This window comes from Schistocerca americana, chromosome 3, assembly GCF_021461395.2.
Source record: "Schistocerca americana isolate TAMUIC-IGC-003095 chromosome 3, iqSchAmer2.1, whole genome shotgun sequence".
NCBI classification, from domain to species: domain Eukaryota; kingdom Metazoa; phylum Arthropoda; class Insecta; order Orthoptera; family Acrididae; genus Schistocerca; species Schistocerca americana.
In genome coordinates this window covers 378,924,975-378,947,037 of record NC_060121.1, presented here as the reverse complement: position 1 = coordinate 378,947,037, position 22,063 = coordinate 378,924,975, and the positions used below count along the sequence as shown (strand labels likewise).

At 45.8% G+C, this 22,063-nt stretch overlaps 1 protein-coding gene across 1 annotated transcript in view; it reads left to right on the top strand.

Moving 5' to 3' along the window:
• Positions 1–560: 560 nt before the first annotated feature.
• The window catches only part of LOC124607047 (nudC domain-containing protein 1), a 126,993-nt gene continuing 105,490 nt past the window's right edge, over positions 561–22,063 (top strand). Inside the window, exon 1 of the mRNA XM_047139223.1 lies at positions 561–777. Coding sequence (XP_046995179.1) covers positions 675–777 — 103 coding nt within the window. The 5' untranslated portion in view covers positions 561–674. The remainder of the gene's footprint in view (positions 778–22,063) is intronic.

Sequence of the window (22,063 nt, the reverse complement as noted above, 5' to 3'; positions counted from 1 at the left end):
CAGAAATAAATTAGACTAAATTAAGTTAATGAACGAAATCGTGTTAGGTGATCCACACACGAGTTCGTATCTCGCTATCGTCAGTTTCATGCACAGATGTTAGACTGTGGTTTCATGTGACATTGTTTTCACTGTTCGTTTGATCGTAACACGCAGAAACCACTGCAGGGTATTTTCGTATGAGTCGCTTTTGGTGACAGACTTAGCCCGAGGTCTACGTTAGAATCAAAGGTGATAATTTGGTTGCGAGTTGGCGAATCCAACGAACTTGAACGTCAAATTAACTTTGCGGTACCGTATTGACCCCAACGTGTCTTCGTTTGGTGCATGCATGCTATATTTAACACATCGATTTCGGCCGAACGCTAGTCGTCTCGTATTCATTTGCTCGTTAAGTTCGCAGTGTGATTTACAAATAAATAAGTGTGTTATCATCATTGATACATCCTTGATTTCGCAGTCTAAACCGTTGTATTTTTACTCCACGCACTATTTTCTACCTTTTTGGTGATTTACTTCACAGAGTTTAGATGTGTGGTAATCGAAACACACCTCGCAATTACTGCGATTGCGAGTGATATGCCGATAGCCGATATCGGTCGATTGCGACTGAGTGAGATTCGTTTCTGTTTCGGTCTTGGGACTGGATGTGAAGTAAACATTCGTGTAGCGTTATGATTGAGTTGAGGCCTAGTAGGGATTTACTTGATCCTGAATTTGCTGGTTACAAGCTATCGATTGACCCCGTACCCTGTTATCAATACAGCTTGGAAGATGGTAAGTAACTTTTTCCTTTCTTCACGAGCCGTTTGTTTTTAAACAGTGCAATGTTTGATGTATTGTAGATAATAAGAAAATCTGATCCACTTTTCGCATTGTTGATTGAGGACCAACATTGATTGCCTTGATCTGGATGCACTCTTTGCAAAGTTCTACTTCCTGTTTCAAGTAGAGAAGTCAAGAAAGTCCTATTTGTAGAACAATAATGACACCCTACGAATTGACAATATTGAGTTCATTATGGTGGATATTTTTCCCTTGCATTGCTGTTTGATGCTATGTCTGTTGTACAGCCCTTTTCAAACCGAATATACGTATTTGTAATTCAAATTTTGAGGTACTAGAAAGTGTATGGACACTTGGCACTCGTGGTATTCAGCCCAAAGACTTGTTTGATGCAGCTCTCCATGCTACTGTATCCTGCGCAAGCCTCTTCATTTCTGAATAACTACTGAAACCTAGATCCTTCTGAAGCTACTTAGTGTAGTTATGTGTAGTTCTCCCTCAACGATTTTTACCCTCCACACTTCCCATCTATATTAGATTGGTGATCCCTTGATGCATCTGAACGTGGTCTACCAACCAATCCCTTCCTCTAGTCAAGTTGTACTACAAATTCATCTTCTCCCCAATTGTATTCATTACTTTCTCATTAGTTATGTGATCTACCCATCTAATATTCAGCATTCTTCCTTAGCACCACATTTCAAAAGCTTCTATTCTCTTCCTATCCAAACTGCTTATCATCCATGATTCACTTCCGTTCATGGCTACACTCCATACAAGTACTTTTAGAAAAGACACCCTCACATTTAAGCCTATACTTGATGTTAACAAATTCCTCTTCAGAAATGTTTTCGTTGCCTATCAACATTTTATATCCTCTCTACTTCGACCATCGTCAGTCATTTTGCTGCCCAAATAGCAAAAATCATCTGCTACTTTAAGTGTCTGATTTCCGAATGCCGAATGTAATTTTCTCAGTGTCACCTGATTTAATTCAGGGTCATTCCATGTGAAAGGACCTTTCATAATAAAACAAAGTTTAAAAGGTCTTGAAGTTTGGCATGTTCTTCTGTAGCCAAAAGGTCAAGGAAGCAGAAACTAATCCCAGGGTTTATTATATCCTGGCCTGATAGGTGTAAAACAGTTACAAACTTACTCTTGGTGTCAGGGAAAAAAATTTAATGTGAAATGTTGGCCGCCCTACAGACTAGTGTCTTTGAAGTTGAGTGTCCATGTGTTGTGCATATACTCTGTGGATAATTGTGAAGCTGTAACTGTGGTTTTACATTTATAATAAAGGTAAAGAAGATCTGAACAAAATACGGAATTTGTCACACCCGCAACACAGAAATAGACATTATTTGTTTATCAGTTTAGTTTCATGTTATGTTAAGTTGAAAGTTTGTGAAAGTGAGGTTAGTTACATGGGCTACAACTTATAATATTTTTTGTAGGAACACACTTATGTCAAGAAATGCATTTCAGATGTGACATGTCAACGTGTTAGAGCTGTTACCGTGATACCAGAACTTGGGTCTAGTGTAGCAGGGGATACAACCCGTCGGCTTTGGACAATGACGTCACAAGTCGCCAGAGAGCAGTTTACCATTTTCGCTTTTGCTGTTATGTTTCAGTTTCGTTTTTTTACTGATTGCTTAATAAAGTGGATCTGTTTATTCTATCTCGTGAGATTTTTTTTTTTTAAAAGCCAAAAAACACTTATCAGCCACTGAAGGGAGCTACAACACTAAGAAGAATCGCTTCTCGATTGGCCACTTGTGACGTCATTGTCCAAAGCTGACGGGTTGTATCCCCTGCTACACTAGTCCCCAGAACTTTGTAACAAGGAAATTTTACTGCAACAACACACACAATTATTGTTATTGTTGATATTATTGTTGTGATTGTTATTATTATCAACCAGCTGGAAGTATTATTCTTGTAATTTATTATAGGACAAGCATGTCATCCACTGAAAGGTGCCACAAGTTTAGGGAAAAACTGAAGCAAACTGCAATTCAGTATCAGGCAATGTTAGAAAAGGAATGCAAAAGAGATAAGTTACGGAGAGAAAAAAATAAAGCTGCCTTGCAGGATGATCAAAAGAAACTTAAACGTATGCAAGATATGGAAAGACAAAGGAGGCATTGAGAAAAGAACAAAATTTCTTCTCAAAGTCCCACTTCATCTTGCATTTTGTCACCCTCTAAATCATAGTTCCAAAAGATCACTTGGGAAGGCAGTAAATAAGGTGAAGAAAAGCTTACCATGCAGCCCAAGGAAACGAAAGGATGTAGTGGCAAAGCTGTTTAACAATGAGCTGCCTGAAGGTGCAAATAAACTTAAAAAAAGTTTCTCAGTGCAGATACAGAAAATAAAATTAAGAACTTCTACCTTTGTGACGACATAAGCCGAAAAGAACCAGGAAGAAAAGATGAGGTTGGTGTCAAGAACCCTGAAACTAGAGAAAGAGAACAGAGACAGAAGTGCTATATGATAATGACAATATCTGAAGCATATGAACAATTTATTCTTGGATATCCAGAGTGTCAGATAAAAAAATCAAAATTCTTCTCTCTTCGTCCAACTTTTGTATACCCTGTATCATTTATGCCACATAATGTGTGTATTTGTCGATACCACGCAAACATACAGTATTTGGTTGAAAGCTTTGCAAGAGAAACCAATACATTTTCAAGTAGAGCACAAGATTTAGTTAGCATTCTTGTTTGTGACACAGAAAATTATAAGTGTATGTCCAGTGCCTGCGAAAAGTGTAACACTTTAAATGCGAATAGCCTTGTTGATGAAGAAGTACTGAACAATGAGCTTGAATGGACTCAATGGAAAGATGTTGAAGGTCGCCCTCAGCGTATAGAAACAGTTAGGACAGTTTTGAATGCTATTAAAGAAATAGAGAAACAGCTTCTGGGATTCAAACTGTACTGTTATGTTAAGAAGAAGCAATCAAAGTACTTTGAGGATGCAAAAGTAAATTTCAGTAATCTCGATTTGGTTTTGCAGGTTGACTATGCTGAAAATTGTACTTCTGTTGGCAGGATGATATCCAGAGTGCTCACTGGCACCAACAGCAGACAGCTATATTTACAGCTGTGGCCTGGATTAACAATGGCACCATACGCAGCTATGCCATTGTTAGCGATGACTTGTCCCACAATAAATATTCAGTTTGGACAGTGCTTAAGCTGCTTTTTCAGGACCTAAAGAAAGAATTTCCTTATCGTCAAAGAGTCAAGATTTTCTCCGATGGTTGCACAGCGCAGTTCAAGAATCGCTTCACATTATTAAATGTTACATATTTACAAGCTGACTTCGGCATTACTGGTGACTGGATTTTTTTTTGCTAGTTTTCACAGTAGAGATGGAGTTGATGGCCTTGGTGGTACCATGAAAAGAAGAGTGTGGAGAACTGTAAAATCACGGAGGGTTACTATTAACACTCCCTATGATATTTACAAGTGCATCAAGGAGAAACTGAAAGGGATTATGACCCTCTACTTATCATCTGAAAACATAAATTCAGCAATGGCTATGTTGGATAATCGTTGGAAAGGTGTACAGCCTATTCCAGGATTGCACAAACTCCATTGCATTATAGCAGTTAAAGAGGGAGTTATAAGGGTTTCTGCTACATCTGCCAAAGAGATTGCAAGAGTGATATCACTTCATAACCATGAAAATGCACACAATTCGACGTGTAGTGTTGATAGTGAAGAATCCTTGAAACTTACTGTAGGAGACTTTGTACTGTCAGAGTTGACTGTCACTAGAAAGTCCTGTTTGAAGAAGAAATACTCTGCAGAAGTTCTTAAAGTTGATGAACAAGCTGAGCAGGTCTTGCTAAAGCATATGCAACCCAGTGGGAAATGCTGGGTTAGGCCCACAGAAGAAGACATGTTGTTGTTGTTGTTGTTGTGGTCTTCAGTCCTGAGACTGGTTTGATGCAGCTCTCCATGCTACTCTGTCGTGTGCAAGCCTCTTCATCTCCCAGTACCTACTGCTGCCTATATCCTTCTGAATCTGCTTAGTGTATTCATCTCTTGGTCTCCCTCTACGATTTTTACCCTCCACGCCACACTCCAGTACTAAATTGGTGATCCCTTGATGCCTCAGAACATGTCCTACCAACCGATCCCTTCTTCTAGTCAAGTTGTGCCACAAATTTCTCTTCTCTTCAATTCCATTCAATACCTCCTCATTAGTTATGTGATCTACCCATGTAATCTTCAGCATTCTTCTGTAGCACCACATTTCGACAGCTTCTATTTTCTTCTTGTACAAACTATTTATTGTCCATGTTTCCTTTCCATACATGGCTACACTCCATACAAATGCTTTCAGAAAGGACTTCCTGACACTTAAATCTATACTCAATGTTAACAAATTTCTCTTCTTCAGAAATGCTTTCCTTGCCATTGCCAGTCTACATTTTATATCCTCTCTACTTCGACCATCATCAGTTATTCTGCTCCCCAAATAGCAAAACTCCTTTACTACTTTAAGTGTCTCATTTCCTAATCTAATTCCCTCAGCATCACCCGATTTAATTTGACTACATTCCATTAGCCTCGTTTTGCTTTTGTTGATGTTCATCTTATATCCTCCTTTCAAGACGCTGTCCATTCCGTTCAGCTGCTCTTCCAAGTCCTTTGCTGTCTCTGACAGAATTACAATGTCATCGGCAAACCTGAACATTTTTATTTCTTCTCCTTGGATTTTAATACCTACTCCGAACTTTTCTTTTGTTTCCTTTACTGCTTGCTCAATATACAGATTGAATAGCATCGGGGAGAGGCTACAGCCCTGTCTCACTCCCTTCCCAACCACTGCTTCCCTTTCATGCCCCTCGACTCTTATAACTGCCATCTGGTTTCTGTACAAATTGTAAATAGCCTTTTGCTCCCTGTATTTTACTCCTGCCACCTTCAGAATTTGAAAGAGAGTATTCCAGTCAACATTGTCAAAAGCTTTCTCTAAGTCTACAAATGCTAGAAACGTAGGTTTGCCTTTCCTTAATCTTTCTTCTAAGATAAGTCGTAGGGTCAGTATTGCCTCACGTGTTCCAACATTTCTACGGAATCCAAACTGATCTTCCCCGAGGTCTGCTTCTACCAGTTTTTCCATTCGTCTGTAAAGAATTCACGTTAGTATTTTGCAGCTGTGTCTTATTAAACTGATAGTTTGGTAATTTTCACATCTGTCGGCACCTGCTTTCTTTGGGATTGGAATTATTATATTCTTTTTGAAGTCTGAGGGAATTTTGCCTGTCTCATGCATCTTGCTCACCAGATGGTAGAGTTTTGTCAGAACTGGCTCTCCCATGGCTATCAGTAGTTCTAATGGAATGTTGTCTACTCCCGGGGCCTTGTTTCGACTCAGGTCTTTAAGTGCTCTTTCAAACTCTTCACGCAGAATCATATCTCCCATTTCAACTTCATCTACATCCTCTTCCATTTCCATAATATTGTCCTCAAGAACATCGCCCCTGTATAGACCCTCTATATACTCTTTCCACCTTTCTGCTTTCATTTCTTTGCTTAGAACTGGGTTTCCATCTGAGCTCTTGATATTCATGCAAGTGGTTCTCTTTTCTCCAAAGGTCTCTTTAATTTTCCTGTAGGCAGTATCTATCTTACCCCTCATGAGATAAGCATCTACATCCTTACATTTGTCCTCTAGCCATGCCTGCTTAGCCATTTTGCGCTTCCTGTCGATCTCGTTTTTGAGACGTTTGTATTCCTTTTTGCCTGCTTCACTTACTGAAGTTTTGTATTTTCTCCTTTCACCAATTAAATTCAATATTTCTTCTGTTACCCAAGGATTTCTACTAGCCCTCGTCTTTTTACCTACTTGATCCTCTGCTGCCTTCACTATTTCATTCCTCAAAGCTACCCATTCGTCTTCTACTGTATTTCTTTCCCCCCCCCCCCCCCCCCCCCTCCCTTCATTCCTGTCAATTGTTCCCTTATACTCTCCCTGAAACTCTGTACAACCTCTGGTCTAGTCAGTTTATCCAGGTCCCATCTCCTTCAAATCCCACCTTTTTGCAGTTTCTTCAGTTTTAATCTACAGTTCATAACCAATAGATTGTGGTCAGAGTCAACATCTGCCCCTGGAAATGTCTTACAATTTAAAAACCTGGTTCCTAAATCTCTGTCTTACCATTATATAATCTATCTGAAACCTTCTAGTATCTCCAGGGTTCTTCCATGTATACAACCTTCTTTCATGATTCTTGAACAAAGTGTTAGCTATGATTAAGTTATGCTCTGTGCAAAATTCTACCAGGCGGCTTCCTCTTTCATTTCTTAGCCTCAGTCCATTTTAACCTACTACGTTTCCTTCTCTTCCTTTTCCTACTGTCAAATTCCAGTCACCCATGACTGTTAAAATTTTTGTCTCCCTTCACTACCTGAATAATTTCTTTTTTATGTCATCATACATTTCTTCAATTTCTTCGTCATCTGCAGAGCTAGTTGGCATATAAACTTGTACTACTGTAGTAGGCGTGGCCTTCGTGTCTATCTTGGCCACAATGTGTTCACTATGCTGTTTGTAGTAGCTTACCCGCACTCCTATTTTTTTATTCATTATTAAACCTACTCCTGCATTACCCCTATTTGATTTTGTATTTATAACCCTGTATTCACCTGACGAAAGTCTTGTTCCTCCTGCCAGTGAACTTCACTAATTCCCGCTATATCTGACTTTAACCTTTCCATTTCCCTTTTTAAATTTTCTAACCTACCTGCCCGATAAGGGATCTGACACTCCACGCTCCGATCTGTAGAACGCAAGTTTTCTTTCTCCTGATAACGACGTCCTCTTGACTAGTCCCCGCCCGGAGATCCGAATGGGGGACTATTTTACCTCCGGAATATTTTACCCAGGAGGATGCCGTCGTCATTTAATCATACAGTAAAGCTGCATGCCCTTGGGAAAAATTATGGCTGTAGTTTCCCCTTGCTTTCAGCCGTTCGCAGTACCACAACAGCAAGGCCATTTTGGTTAGTGTTACAGGGCCAGATCAGTCAATCATCCAGACTGTTGCCCCTGCAACTATTGAAAAGGCTGCTGCCCCTCTTCAGGGACCACACGTTTGTCTGGCCTCTCAACAGATACCCCTCCATTGTGGTTACACCTACGGTACGGCTATCTGTATCATTGAAGCGTTGTTTACTGATGATGCTGTGATGTATGGTAGGGTGTCAAAGTTCAGTGACTGTAGGAGGATACAAGATGACTTGACCAAAATTTATATTTGGTGTGATGAATAGCACATAGCTCTAAATGTAACAAAATGTAAGTTAATGCGGATGAGTAGGAGAATCAAACCCATGATGTTTGGATACAGCATTAGTAGTGTCCTGCTTAACACAGTCATATCATTTTAATATCTTGGCATAACATTGCAAAGCGATATGAAATGGAACAGGCATGTGAGGATTGTGGTAGGAAAAGCAAATAGTCGACTTCAGTTTATTGGAAGAATCCTAAGAAATTTTAATTTGTATGTAAAAGAGATCACATATAGGTCACTAGTGTGGCCTATAATGCTTGAGTGTTAGGGATCCATACCAAATCAGATTACAGTAAGACATTGAAGCAATTCAGAGGAGGGGTGCTAGATTTGTTACTAGTGGGCTCAATCAAAATGCAAGTTTTATGGGGATACTTTGGGAACTCAAATGGGAATTCCTGGAAGGAAGTGATGTTCTTTTTAAGGAGCACTATTAAGAAAATTTAGAGAACTGGAATTTGAAGCTGACTGCAGATTGACTCTCTTGCCCTCTACGTCATTGCATGTAAAGGCCATGAAGATACGAAAAATTTGGGCTGATATGGAGGCATATAGACAGTTATTTTTCCCTCGTTCTGTTTGCAAGTGGAACAGGAAAGGAAATGACTGGTGTAGTGGTACAGGGTACCCTCTGCCACGTGGAACTGCGTTCATGTAATGAAACATATTGTTTAAACTCAAAATCAAACAGTGGAGAATCTAGGATGGAATAACAAGAATATTATGAAAAGGACAGATTGCTACTTGCCATATAGAGGAGATGTTGAGTCATAGACAGGCATAATGAGAAGAATGCGTAACATTTGAGCTTCTGGCCAGAAGGCCTCCTTCTACGGTAGAAAGCACATACACACATTCACACAAGCACAACTCACACACAGAGGTCGGCAAGCAACTGTATCTGATGGGAGAGGCAGTATGTGTGGTAGGGTAAAGAAGAGGTTGTGGTGGGGAGTGATAGCAGAGTAGGGCTGGGGAGGAAGGTGTAGTGCTGCGTGCGTGGAAGCATGAAGCATGTAGGAATGAGCTGAGGGTGGGGTAATGCTACTAGGTGCTCGGGAGATTGGTGGGGGGGGGGGGGGGGGGGGAGTGGGGGAAGGGTTAGGGTAGTGGAAAAGGAGTGAGGTAAAGGCAGGGGAAAAAGAGAGAAATAGTAAAAGGGGAAGGGGGGGGGGAGGGAGAGAGAGAGAGAGAGAGAGAGAGAGAGAGAGAGAGAGAGAGAGACTGACTGACTGACTAATGGGCGCATTAGTGGACTAGAAGGCTGTGCGTAGTGCTGGAGTGGGACCAGGGAAGGAGATAGGTGGGTGAAGGACAGGGACTAGTGAAGGTTGTGACCAGGGGGTTTACAGGAACATAGGGTATATTGCAAGGACAGTTCCCATTTGTGCAGTTCAGATGTTCAGAAAAGCTGGTGTTGGTGGGAAGTATCCAATTGACACAGACTGTGAAACAGTCATTGAAGTGAAGCGTGTTGTGTTGTGTTGTGTTGTGTTGAACAGCACGTTCAGCAACTAGATGGTCCATTTGTCTCTTGGCGACAGTTTCAGTGGCCATTCATGTGGACAGATGGCTTGTTATGCCCACATAGAAAGCAGTACAGTGGTTGCAGCTTTGATCGTAGATCACTTGACTGGTTTCACAAGTGGCCACCCCCCTTCATCCACTGTTTGGGTTAGGAGGTTAGAATAGACCTGGGGTATTCTTGCCTGTCGTACAAGGTACGTAAAAGGAGTCACCTACTTTTCAGCCTAATCTATTATAGTCCCCTTCTAGGGTTAGACCTCCACCTTTCCAAATTCTACAGATGTGTGGTCCATTTGGGGAAGGACACCTTATGTGGTGCATCATGTACCCATCATGCGCTGAGAATTTCTGCACCTATTATTTTAATGTAAGGCCCCCCATCATCCAGCCTTTTGGAGGAGGACGTCTTACAGGGTGCATACTGTACATTCATTGTTTGCTGTCATCTCCTGCACCCATGATGATAATGGATCTTCCTGCATCCTATATCCAGCACAGTAACCAGTCCATCATGGCATCATGGAGGGGGGGGGGGGGGGAGGAATTGTCATGTACCCTCTTAGTTATAGCCTCCTGACAACACAGGGATCGCACTTGCTGATGCCTGAGCTGCAAACTACCCATATATCCCAAGGAGTAGATACCCATCTTCTCGGGGCACCAGGCCTCCCAGGAATGGCCATTGTGCCAAGTGGCCTTTGCTATGCCTGTGTGACGCCCGCGGGGAGAGCCCCTGATCGGAGTGGGTGGCATCAGATCAGATTTCTCGCAGTGAAGCAGATGAGTTTGTCTGATGCTGGTTGTCGAATGGCCCCAGCAGTCTCTAAGCGAGGAAAAGGCCAGTAGAGTGCTGACAGTTAAGACCCCAAATTGTTCCCTTCACTGGCTATACCATGGGAGGAACAGGGGGCTAAAGATCACGGACAGATGCATTCTCAGCAATATTAGTTTGTGCCAGGTCTGATGCAGAATCCTTTTAAACGGCAAGCCCCTTTTTTGTAGAGAACTTGGAGGACAAATTCGGGGAAGTGGCAGGAACGTCCAAAATGTGGAACAGGTCAGTATTGTTAAAATCACCCCCCATAAGGGCTTAAACATGGTCCAGGGTAGTATATTCCACAGAGATCTGCTCTTGCAGTCCGATAATGAGTTGCGTGCCAATCTACAGCGATGAGGTGTACACTTCATAAGCTGTGTGTATAGCAGACCTAAGGACAACAGGGTTGCTACTGGTGCCTTCATCTTGACTTTTGAAGGTGATTCATTGCCTGAAAAGGTCAAGCTGATGATAGTGGTGTGACATTAAACCCTATGTTCCTCCCCCCTATGTGTTGCTTCAAATGTTGGAAATTTGTGTCCTCTCTTTGAAATGCCTGCCCCAAATGCCGGGACTGCAGATGTTTGTCACACACGAACATCATTCCTTGTGCCCCTTTCCCATGTGTGTCAGCTGTGCAGAGCACCATTCCCCCTGTGACCACTTTCCACTCTTCCTGCCCCCCCCCCCCCCCCCCCCCCCCCCACCTACCTCCGTCCCCTGTCCCTCGTAGTTTCTCACCTGAATGGTGCCAAGATGGGCTCTTACCAAGTCTGGCTGGGACACTTTCACCTCTGCTACCACTGTTGGATCTCCAACATTGCTCAGCAACATTGATGTGGTCCCAGAATGTTTCTAGGACTATTGTTTCTGCACTTGATTCACCAGTCCCTTTTTCCTCAGGTGCCCTTGGTGGTTGCCAGAAATTGCTGTGGCCATTAGAGGTCTTAGGTGGACCCTCTAATGTTACAAGTGGCACCCATCAGTGGAGCACCTCATTGTTTTCTAATGGCTCCATGCTCGGATCTGCCAACTAATTAAGAGACAGAAGCAGGAGTGCTGGGAACGGTACATCTCCACCATTGGAACACAAACCCTTTCCCAGGTTTAGATTAAGATCAGATGCCTTTATGGATATTAGACCACTTCAGGTACGCCAGGGACTTCTGCACATCAAGCTTTATGTACTGACCCAGACACATTCACAGACTGTTATGCTGAGCGTTATGCTTGATCCTCTGCATCTGAGAATTACCACCCTGCCTTTTGTACCCTAAAACAGTGGGTGGGTGACAACACCCTTCTTTTACTACATGCCAACCCTGAGCCATATAGTGCTCCATCCAGTGAGTGGGAATTTCTGAGTTCCCTTGGAGATTATCTCAACAGAATCCCTGGGCCAGAGCACATCCACCACCAAATGATTAAACATCTATCAATGGATTACTAGCCCGACCTTGCCATCTTCAACTGCATACGGAGTGATGGAAAATACCCATCGCAGTGACGAGAAAGTATAATTATTCCAGTGCTAAAACCTGCTGAGGCTGTGCTAGATGTGGATGGCTATCATGCTATTAGCCTCACCAACATTCTGTGCAAGCTGCTTGAACCTATAGTGAGCCAGTGGTTGTGTTGGCTGGCAGTTTTCTCCAGGGTCACTCTACCACTGATATCCCCCTGCGGGTCTGGGGTAAGAATAGGCCCGAGGTATTCCTGCCTGTCGTAAGAGGCGACTAAAAGGAGTTTCAACCGTTTCGGCCTTCTATGTGATGGTCCCCCTTGGGGTTTGACCTCCATTTTTCAAAATTCTACAGAAGTACGAGCCTTTTGGGGAAGGACACCTTACATGGTGTACCACTGGTCCTAAGTGCATTAAGACCTTGGCACTCAGCATTGCACCGGCGTTGTCACCATACCCATTATTCCTCAAATTGGGCCTAAACGCCTGATGGGTTGTCCAAGTTACGCCCATAGTGCATCTCCATCTGCACCAGCGATCATGATAGACTTTCCATGGCACCAGAACTCCAGCACGGTAGCCAGCCCGTTGTGGTGGGGTCGTCATGTACCCTCTAGGTTGTAGCCCCCTGACAACACAGGGATCGTACTGCCGATACCTGAGCTGCGCCCTCCCCACGTTGGCCAAGGAGTAGATGCCCGTCTCCTTGGGGCATCAGGACTCCCGGCAATGGTCATCCTGCCAGGTGGCCCTTGCTGCGGCTGGGTGGCGCCCGTGGGGAGAGCCCCTGGTCGGAGTGGGTGGTATCGGGGCGGACGTTTCGCACATGAAACGTCAACACGTATCAGGTCGCTCTGCGGCCGAGTCTTCCAAAAGAAAAGGTACCGTTTCTAGTTCTGGTTCTCCTGCCCTTTCCCCCTTGGCCACTCCATGGGAGGAGGGACAGGCCCGCCGGCTTGGGGTGAAGTACTTCCCCCGCTATTTGGTCTGTTCTCGAACAGATGGGGGGACGTTCGCCACCTCCAAGCCCATGTTCTTTGTTCAGCACATTGAGGACGTCTTCGGGGAAATCGAGGCTCTCAGCAAGATGCGATCAGGGTCCGTTCTTATCAAGACCACCTCTGCCACACAGTCGGCGGCACTCCAGGCGTGCGACCGCCTAGGGAACATCCCAGTATCCATTGTCCCACATCTGGCACTAAATAGGACGCAGGGGGGTATTTTTCATCGTGACCTCCTGCTACAATCTGATGAGGAGCTCAGGGCCAACCTGGAGCGCCGCGGCGTGCATTTCGTCTGGCGAGTCCAGCGCGGCCCCAAAGACCGTCGCATCGACACCGGGGCCTTTATCCTCGCCTTCGAGGGGGAAGTTCTCCCGGAGAAGGTGAAGGTGATGTGCTACCGGTGCGACGTGCGACCTTACGTCCCGCCTCCTATGCGCTGTTTTAGGTGTTTGCGCTTTGGGCACATGTCGTCCCGGTGTGAGGCTGAGCCCCTTTGTGGCGACTGTGGACGTCCTCTTCGTGAGGAACATACTTGCACCCCACCACCTCGGTGCCCTAATTGTCCTGGCGTCCACACGCCTAGATCCCCAGACTGCCCCGCCTATCAGAAGGAGAAAAAGATACAAGAAATCAAAACTTTGGATCGGCTCTCTTATTCTGAGGCCAGGAAGAAGTATGACCGCCTTCATCCCGTGTCACTGGCCACTTCGTTTGCCTCAGTTGTGTCCACTCCTTCCGCTGTATCCTCACCTCTATCCTGTCCCCCCTCCGCCTCCTCTGCCCATCAGGGGGCTCTGCCTCCGCCTCCCAAATCCCTCCCTTCCAAATCCTCCTCCCCCGCGGCCCCCACCCCCCCTGCCCCAGGGGCCACCCTTCCTCCTCCTCCTCTCCCCACGCCACCTGAGAAGCGATCCTCTTCTCAGGCGTCCATCGGGGAAACGTTCCGGACCCCAGCTTCCGAGGTCCGGCGTTCCAAAACGGACCCCGCGCGTGAGGACCTTCTTCGGGCCCAGCCCACCATCCCTGTGCCTCCTCGGCCTTCCAAGAAGGCCTCCAAGAAGAAGTCTCTATCCCCCTCTCCACCCCGGCGCGTTTCATCTGACGCTTCATCCGTGAGTCGCTGCTCCCGGCCGTCCTCAGTTTCGCCGGGACGCTCTGCTGCCAGGCGTTCCGCCGGCCTTTTGTCGGCAAATGATGCGGCCCCTCCTACACAATCAGGGACAGCGGCTGCAGCTGGCGACGAGTCGATGGAACAGGATCCGCCTGCCGTCAGTTGTAGCGTTGTTGCCTCGCAACCTGGCCCTCCGCGGCCATCGAGGTGGCCAGCTCTTACCCGTCTCGTTCCCCCAACTTTTTGACTAGCAATGGCGTTGTTTCATTGGAACATAAGAGGTATTCGATCTAATCGGGAGGAATTACAACTGCTCCTCCGCCTGCACTGTCCGCTCGTCCTTGGTCTCCAGGAAACCAAGTTGCGCCCGACTGATCGTATTGCCTTTTCCCACTATACCTCGGAGCGGTATGACCTCACCCCTGTGGACGGTATCCCAGCTCATGGTGGGGTCATGTTGCTCGTTCGGGACGATGTCTATTACCATCCCATCCCATTGACCACCCCACTCCAAGCAATAGCTATCCGCATTACTCTTTCTGCTTTTACTTTTTCAGTTTGTACCGTCTACACTCCACCGTCATCTGCTGTTAGTCGGGCTGACATGATGCACCTGATCGATCAGCTTCCCCCGCCGTTCTTATTGTTTGGCGACTTCAATGCCCATCATCCCCTTTGGGGCTCTCCTGCATCCTGTCAAAGAGGCTCACTCTTGGCGGATGTCTTCAACCATCTCAATCTTGTCTGCCTCAATACCGGCGCCCCGACTTTCCTCTCGGACTCTACTCATACCTACTCCCACTTGGACCTCTCGATCTGTTCTACCACTCTTGCCCGTCGGTTCGAGTGGTATGTCCTTTCTGACACCTATTCGAGCGACCACTTCCCCTGTGTCGTTCGTCTCCTGCACCACACCCCATCCCCACGTCCTTCGCGCTGGAACATACTGAAAGCTGACTGGGTACTCCTCCCTGGCGACCTTTCCGGACCACGATTTTCCCAGTTGTGACAGTCAGGTCGAATACCTCACGGCTGTTATTATCCATGCTGCCGAACGTTCCATACCTCGTACTACTTCTTCTTCACGTCGCGTTTCCGTCCCCTGGTGGAACGAGGCTTGTAGGGACGCTATCCGTGCTCGACGACGTGCTTTACGCACCTTTCGCCGCCATCCTACGTTGGCGAATTGTATTGAATACAAACGACTCCACTCGCTGAATCTGGAAACTTACAATGCCCCCTTTACTATGCGGGAACTCGAACGTGCGCTTGCACTGTCCCGGTCCTCTGCTCCGGGGCCAGATGCCATTCACGTTCAGATGCTGGCACACCTTTCTCCTGCGGGCAAAAGCTTCCTTCTTCGTACCTACAATCGCGTCTGGACCGAAGGTCAGGTCCCCATGCGTTGGCGTGACGCCGTTGTTGTTCCTATACCCAAACCCGGGAAGGATAGACACCTTCCTTCTAGTTACCGCCCCATTTCTCTTACAAGCTGTGTCTGTAAGGTGATGGAGCGCATGGTTAATGCTCGGTTAGTTTGGATTCTCGAATCTCGACGACTACTTACTAATGTCCAATGTGGCTTTCGTCGCCGCCGCTCCGCTGTTGACCACCTTGTGACCTTGTCGACATTCATCATGAACAACTTTTTGCGAAGGCGCCAAACGGTAGCCGTGTTCTTCGACTTGGAGAAGGCTTATGATACCTGTTGGAGAGGAGGTATCCTCCGCACTATGCGCAAGTGGGGCCTACGCGGTCGTCTGCCCCTTTTTATTGATTCCTTTTTAACGGATCGAAAGTTTACGGTACGTGTGGGTTCCGTATTGTCCGACGTCTTCCTCCAGGAGAACGGAGTGCCTCAGGGCTCCGTCTTGAGCGTAGCCCTTTTTGCCATCGCGATCAATCCAATTATGGATTGCATTCCACCTAATGTCTCAGGCTCTCTCTTTGTCGATGACTTCGCGATCTACTGCAGTGCCCAGAGAACATGCCTCCTGGAGCGCTGCCTTCAGCGTTGTCTAGACAGCCTCTACTCATGGAGCGTGGCAAATGGCTTCCGGTTCTCTGAAGAGAAGACGGTTTGTATCAACTTTTGGCGATATAAAGCGTTCCTTCCGCCATCCTTACATCTCGGTCCCGTTGTTCTCCCATTCGTGGACACAACTAAGTTTCTAGGGCTCACGTTGGACCGGAAACTGTGTTGGTCTCCACATGTCTCTTATTTGGCGGCCCGTTGTACACGTTCCCTTAATGTCCTCAGAGTTCTTAGCGGTTCATCTTGGGGAGCGGATCGCACTGTCCTGCTTCGCTTGTATCGGTCCATAGTCCGATCGAAGCTGGATTATGGGAGCTTCGTCTACTCGTCCGCTTGGCCATCCCTCTTACGCCGGCTCAACTCCATCCACCATCGGGGGATACGTCTTGCGACCGGAGCCTTCTACACTAGTCCTGTCAAGAGTCTTTATGCTGAAGCTGCCGAGTTACCATTGACCTACCGGCGCGACATACTGCTGTGTCGGTATGCCTGCCGGCTGTTGTCTATGCCCGAACACCCCTCTTACAAGTCCTTCTTCGCCGATTCTCTCGACCGTCAGTACGGGTTGTATGTGTCTGCCCTGCTGCCCCCCGGAGTCCGCTTCCGTCGCCTGCTTCGACAATTGGATTTTGCCCTCCCTACCACCTTCAGAGAGGGTGAGAGCCCGACACCACCTTGGCTCCAGGCTCCGGTTCGTATTTATCTCGACCTCAGCTCACTCCCGAAGGAGGGTACTCCGGCTGCAGTGTATTGCTCACGGTTTGTCGAACTTCGTGCTCGACTTGCTGGTCACACCTTTATTTACACAGATGGCTCCAAAACTGACGATGGTGTCGGCTGTGCCTTTGTCGTCGGGACCGCCACCTTTAAATACCGGCTCCTTGACCAATGTTCCAGCTTTACGGCCGAGCTTTTGGCTCTCCATCAGGCCATTCAGTATGCCCGCCGCCACCGCCATTCATCGTATGTACTCTGCACTGACTCACTCAGTGCTCTTCAGAGCCTTGGGGCTCCCTATCCGGTCCATTCCTTGATTCAACGAATACAGCAGTCCCTCCATTCTTTCGCTGATAATGGCGGTTCTGTCAGCTTTCTGTGGGTCCCCGGACATGTAGGAGTGCCTGGGAATGAGGCTGCGGATGCTGCAGCCAAGGCTGCAGTCCTCCAGCCTCGGCCAGCCTCCCATTGTGTCCCGTCATCTGACGTTTGTGGGGATGTATGTAAGAGGCTTGTGTCCTTGTGGTGGGATGCTTGGTCATCCCTCCAAGGAAGCAAGCTCCAGGCAGTAAAACCGCTCCCAACTGCTTGGACAACTTCCTCCCGACCATCTCGGCGCGAGGAGGTCCTTCTGACCAGGTTGCGGATTGGGCATTGCCGGTTTAGCCACCGCTACCTGCTCTCTGGTGACCCAGCCCCGCAGTGCCCTTGTGGTCAGGCATTAACGGTGCGCCATGTTTTATTGTCGTGTCCCCGTTTTAGTCAATTTCGTGTTGTCCTGTCCCTGCCATCTACCTTACCGGATGTTTTAGCTGATGACGCTCGAGCAGCTGCTCGTCTTCTGCGTTTTATAACTTTAACTGGCTTGACCAAAGACATTTAACCTTTTTACTTATTTAATCTGCATCTTTGTCAGGTCTATTTGATGTCCCCCCATCCCCTTGAGTTTTAGCAGGTTCCTTGTGCTCTAACACCAGTGACTGGGCGCTAATGACCTCAGCAGTTGAGCGCCCTTAAACCCTACCAAAAAAAAAAAAAAAAAATCTACCACTGATAACTTGGTATACCTGGAGTGTGCCATCCAAACAGCCTTTTCATGTGGTCATCACCTTATTGCCATCTTTTTTGACTTTACGAAAGCATATGACGCCACATGGCAACATCACATCCTCACTACATTACATGAGTGGGGTCTCCGGGACCCGCTCCAGATTTTTATACAGAATTTTTTATCATTCTACACCTTCAGAGTTAGTCGATGCTTCACACAGTTCCCTGCACATCCAAGAGAATGGGGTCCCGCAGGTCTGTATACTGAGCATCCCTCTCTTTTCAGTGGCCATTAATGGTCTCAAAACAACTCTGCAACTTCTGTATTTCCTTTTTGTAATGTACTATTGGTGTGGCTGAACTTTGACTGCAGTTAGCCATAAGAAAGGCGCAGTCATGGACCCTCACCCACGGCTTTCAGTTTTCAGCCACCGAGACTTGCATCATGCACTTCTGTCACCGTTGTACAATTCACCCGCACCCACAACTTTATATTGATGGTCATCTCCATAATGTAGTGGACTCTTATCGCTTTTCAGAACTGGTTTTTGATTCTTTCTTAACTTAGCTTTCCCATCTTTGCCAGCTTAAGCAAAAGTGCTGGCAGCACCTTATCATTCTTTGATGCCTGAGCTGCACTGACTGGGGCGCAGATCATCCTACACTGTTGCAGCTGTACAAAGCCCTTGTATAGTACTGCCTTGACTGTGGGAGCCTGGCATACGGTTCAGCATTGCCCTTAGCTGGACCCTATACACCACTGTGGAGTTCAACTTGTGACGGGAGCTTTCTGGATGAGCCCTGTGAACAGCGTACTAGTGGAAACTGGGGTTCCTCCAGTGTGGATCCAGTGACAACAACTGCTTGTAATTTATACCGCCCACATTTGCAGCTCGCCTAAACACCTGAATTACTGTCTCCTTGTCCCTAACACGAAGATCCATCTCCCACAACTGCAGCCCAGATTGGGTTTACAATTGCAGTCCGTGTCCAGTCCCTTCTCACTTGAGTCTTTCCCCGTACCACCTCTCCTCTGGATCCACTCACATACACCAAACATGGTGTATACCTCAGCCACAGTTCATCTGAGCCAAAAGCCTCAGTTCATTCTGTGGCTCTCTGACACCTATTTCTCTTTATTATTGATGTGTCCTGTGGTTCAGAGGTAGTTTTCACGGATGGCTCGATGGTTGATGGACATGTCGAGTTCACTTATCCTCATGCAGGACATACTGAACAGTGCTACTTGCCAGATGGCTGCAGTGTTTTCATTGCAGAGATGGTAGCCATCTCTCGTGCTCTTGAGCATGTTTTGGGGAGTACTTTCTCATTTGTAGTGACACCTTTAGTGCCTTATAAACTTTCAACCTGTGCTGTCTTCACCATCCTTTGGTAATGGTCACCCAAGAGTCTGTTTACATCCTCGAACAACGTGGATGGTCAGAGGTCTTCATATGGAACCCGGGACACATCGGAATCCTGGGAAATAAACTTGTCGAGAAGCTAGCCAAAGAGGCAACTTGTAAACCGAGTCTGGAAATTGGCACACTGGAAACTGACCTCCGATCGGTATTACATTTTAAAATTTTCAGGGTGTGGCATACTGAATGACACACCCTAAGTATGCCCAATAAGTTGTATGGTATAAAGAAGACAACAAGTGTTTGGAAGTCATTTTATATCAGCCACAGGGACTCCATTGTCCTTTACCGCCTCTGCATCAACCATACTTGGCTGACGGGCTGTTTCAATCTAGCCACGCTGAGGCAAACTTTTAATCTTCCTGACGAACAACCTATGGTGTTTGGTGACAATGCCTCAACAGTTGATCAAGTTTTCAGTTTTATTCGAGAGAGGGGTTTTTATCACTCAAAGGGTGGGCGTCTGGCCTTCTCTACCAGGCCTTCACCACATCTGTATTTTGACTCTTCCTTGTTCCCTCTGGTGCTGTCTGTTAGTCTTGATGTTCATCTTTTCACCATCTGTTTTTCTATTGCCTTGTGTTTTTAGGCTGGAAGTTTTAGTGTGCTGTAGAGTGGCTGGCTCGTTCGTTTTTTATTTTTGCGGTCAAACAGCTCATACTGTCTGCTGCATTGTTGTAACAGGTTCTACCATTTTTTCCTTTTAGTTAATGTTTTCAATTTTGGCTTGTTACTTTTGTTTTCTGCTTCAGTGTGGTTACACACACAGTTTTATGAATTTTGTTCCTTCCCCAGATTTCAGGCGATAGGATTCTTTTGGGTATGGTTTTAATCCAAGATCTGTGTGACTAAGGAAAAAGGGACTGATAATTCTGCAGTTTTGTCCCCTTAATCTACAAACCAACCAACCAATCAGCCAACCTTCGCAGGTATCAGTGCCTTGGATGGGATGGATGATGCTTGTGACTGGACCGGAGCAGGTGACAATGGGTGGATGTATGGAATAAGTCTTGCATCTAGGTCTGTTACAAAGATATGGCCCAGGAAGCAAGGGGTTGTGAACAAGGGTTGTGTAGGGATTGACAAGGATATTGTGTAATGAGATGGGAAGGGTAGTGTGAAGGGCATTTCTCTTTTTAGGGTACAATGAGATGTAGTCAAAACCCTGCTGAAGAATGTGATTCAGTTGCTCCAGTGTTGAGTGGTACAGTGTCACCAGGGGAATCCTCCTCCGTGGCTGTACGGTGGTAGTTTGGGAGGTAATAGATGACTGAATAGATAACGCAAGGGAGATCTGTTTCTGTACAAGGTTGGGAGGCATAATTACAGTCTGCGAAGGTCTCAGTGAGACCCTTGGTGTATTTCGAGAGGGGCTGCTCGCCACTGCAGATGCAACAGGCACATGTGGCTAGGCTGTGTGGAAGGGATTTCTTGGTATGAAATGTGTGGAAGCTGTCGAGGAGGAGGTATTGCTGTTCGTTGGTAAGCTTGATATGGACAGAGGTACTGATATAGCCATTTTTGAGGTGGAGGTCAACATCGAGGAAGGTACCTTGTTGAGTTGAGGAGGGCCAGGTGAAGCAAACGGGGTAGAAGGTGTTGAGGTTCTGGAGGAATGTGGTTAGGGTGTCCTCACCCTCAATCCAGATCACGAAAGATGTCATCAGTGAATCTGAACCAGGTATTGGGTTTGAGATACTTGGTGTTTAAGAAGGATTCCTTCAGATGGCCCATGAGTAGGTTAGCATAGGATGGTGCCATACGAGTACCCATTACCATACCACTGATTTGTTTGTAGGTGATGACTTCAAAGGTGAAATAATTATGAGTGAGGACATAGTTGTTCTTGGCGACCAGGAAGCGGTTTTAGGTTTGAAATCAGTTGGACATTAGGAATGGTAGTGCTCAATGGCGGCAAGACCACTGGTATTAGGGATGTTAGTGTAGAGCATGGTAGCATCAATAGTGACAAGCAGGGCATCGTGTAGTAAAGGAGCAGAAACTGTGGTGACTTGATGGAAGATGTAGTTGGTGTATTTGACACAGGAGGGTAGGGTGAAGGTGTTGGTCCACAAGAACTGAAAGGTCATCATAACTGGCCACAATAGGATGTCCAGGATGGTTGGGTTTATGGTTGTAGTGTAACGACGTAAGTTTTGTATAAATGATTTTCTTTTGACATATGACCATGTGCAGACTTTGTCACCTACGTCAGTTACAAAACACTTCAAAATTATTTAAATTCTTTTTAAAGTTGCCTCTGAATGGTTCTTGAGCGAAACTGTAATTAAAACATCATCATTTGAGTTGTATGCGCAGAATTACGTCACTCAGTCCAATTGGTTTGCGCAAACTTTTTTCAATTTAGATGTCATTTGTTTCTTCTCAGAAATTATATTAATGCAAGTTATCTGCTTTAATAAATATTAAAACCACATTAAATAAACAAGACTCAAACTCGCGATGAACGTTGTCAAAAATTAATAATCTTGTCAAATAAATCAGTAATACTTTGTCCTTAATATAATTCTTCATAAATAAATTCTCGGAACCTGTATTTAAACTTTTGTAGTATATACTAGTTTATTATCTTCACATATACTACATATAGACGTGAACATGAGTTTTGACAAGATAGGACTGAACATTTACAACATGATTAACCTTTCTATGACGTCATTGTTGTAGAAACATTACAAATTCTTATTTTTTCAGTTTTTAGAAGCACGGCGCAACAACTCCTGTTGCTCTTTGGCTGTCGACCCGCAACGTATAGTGGCCAGCAATTTTCTCTCTGGTCCCGGCAGTGAAG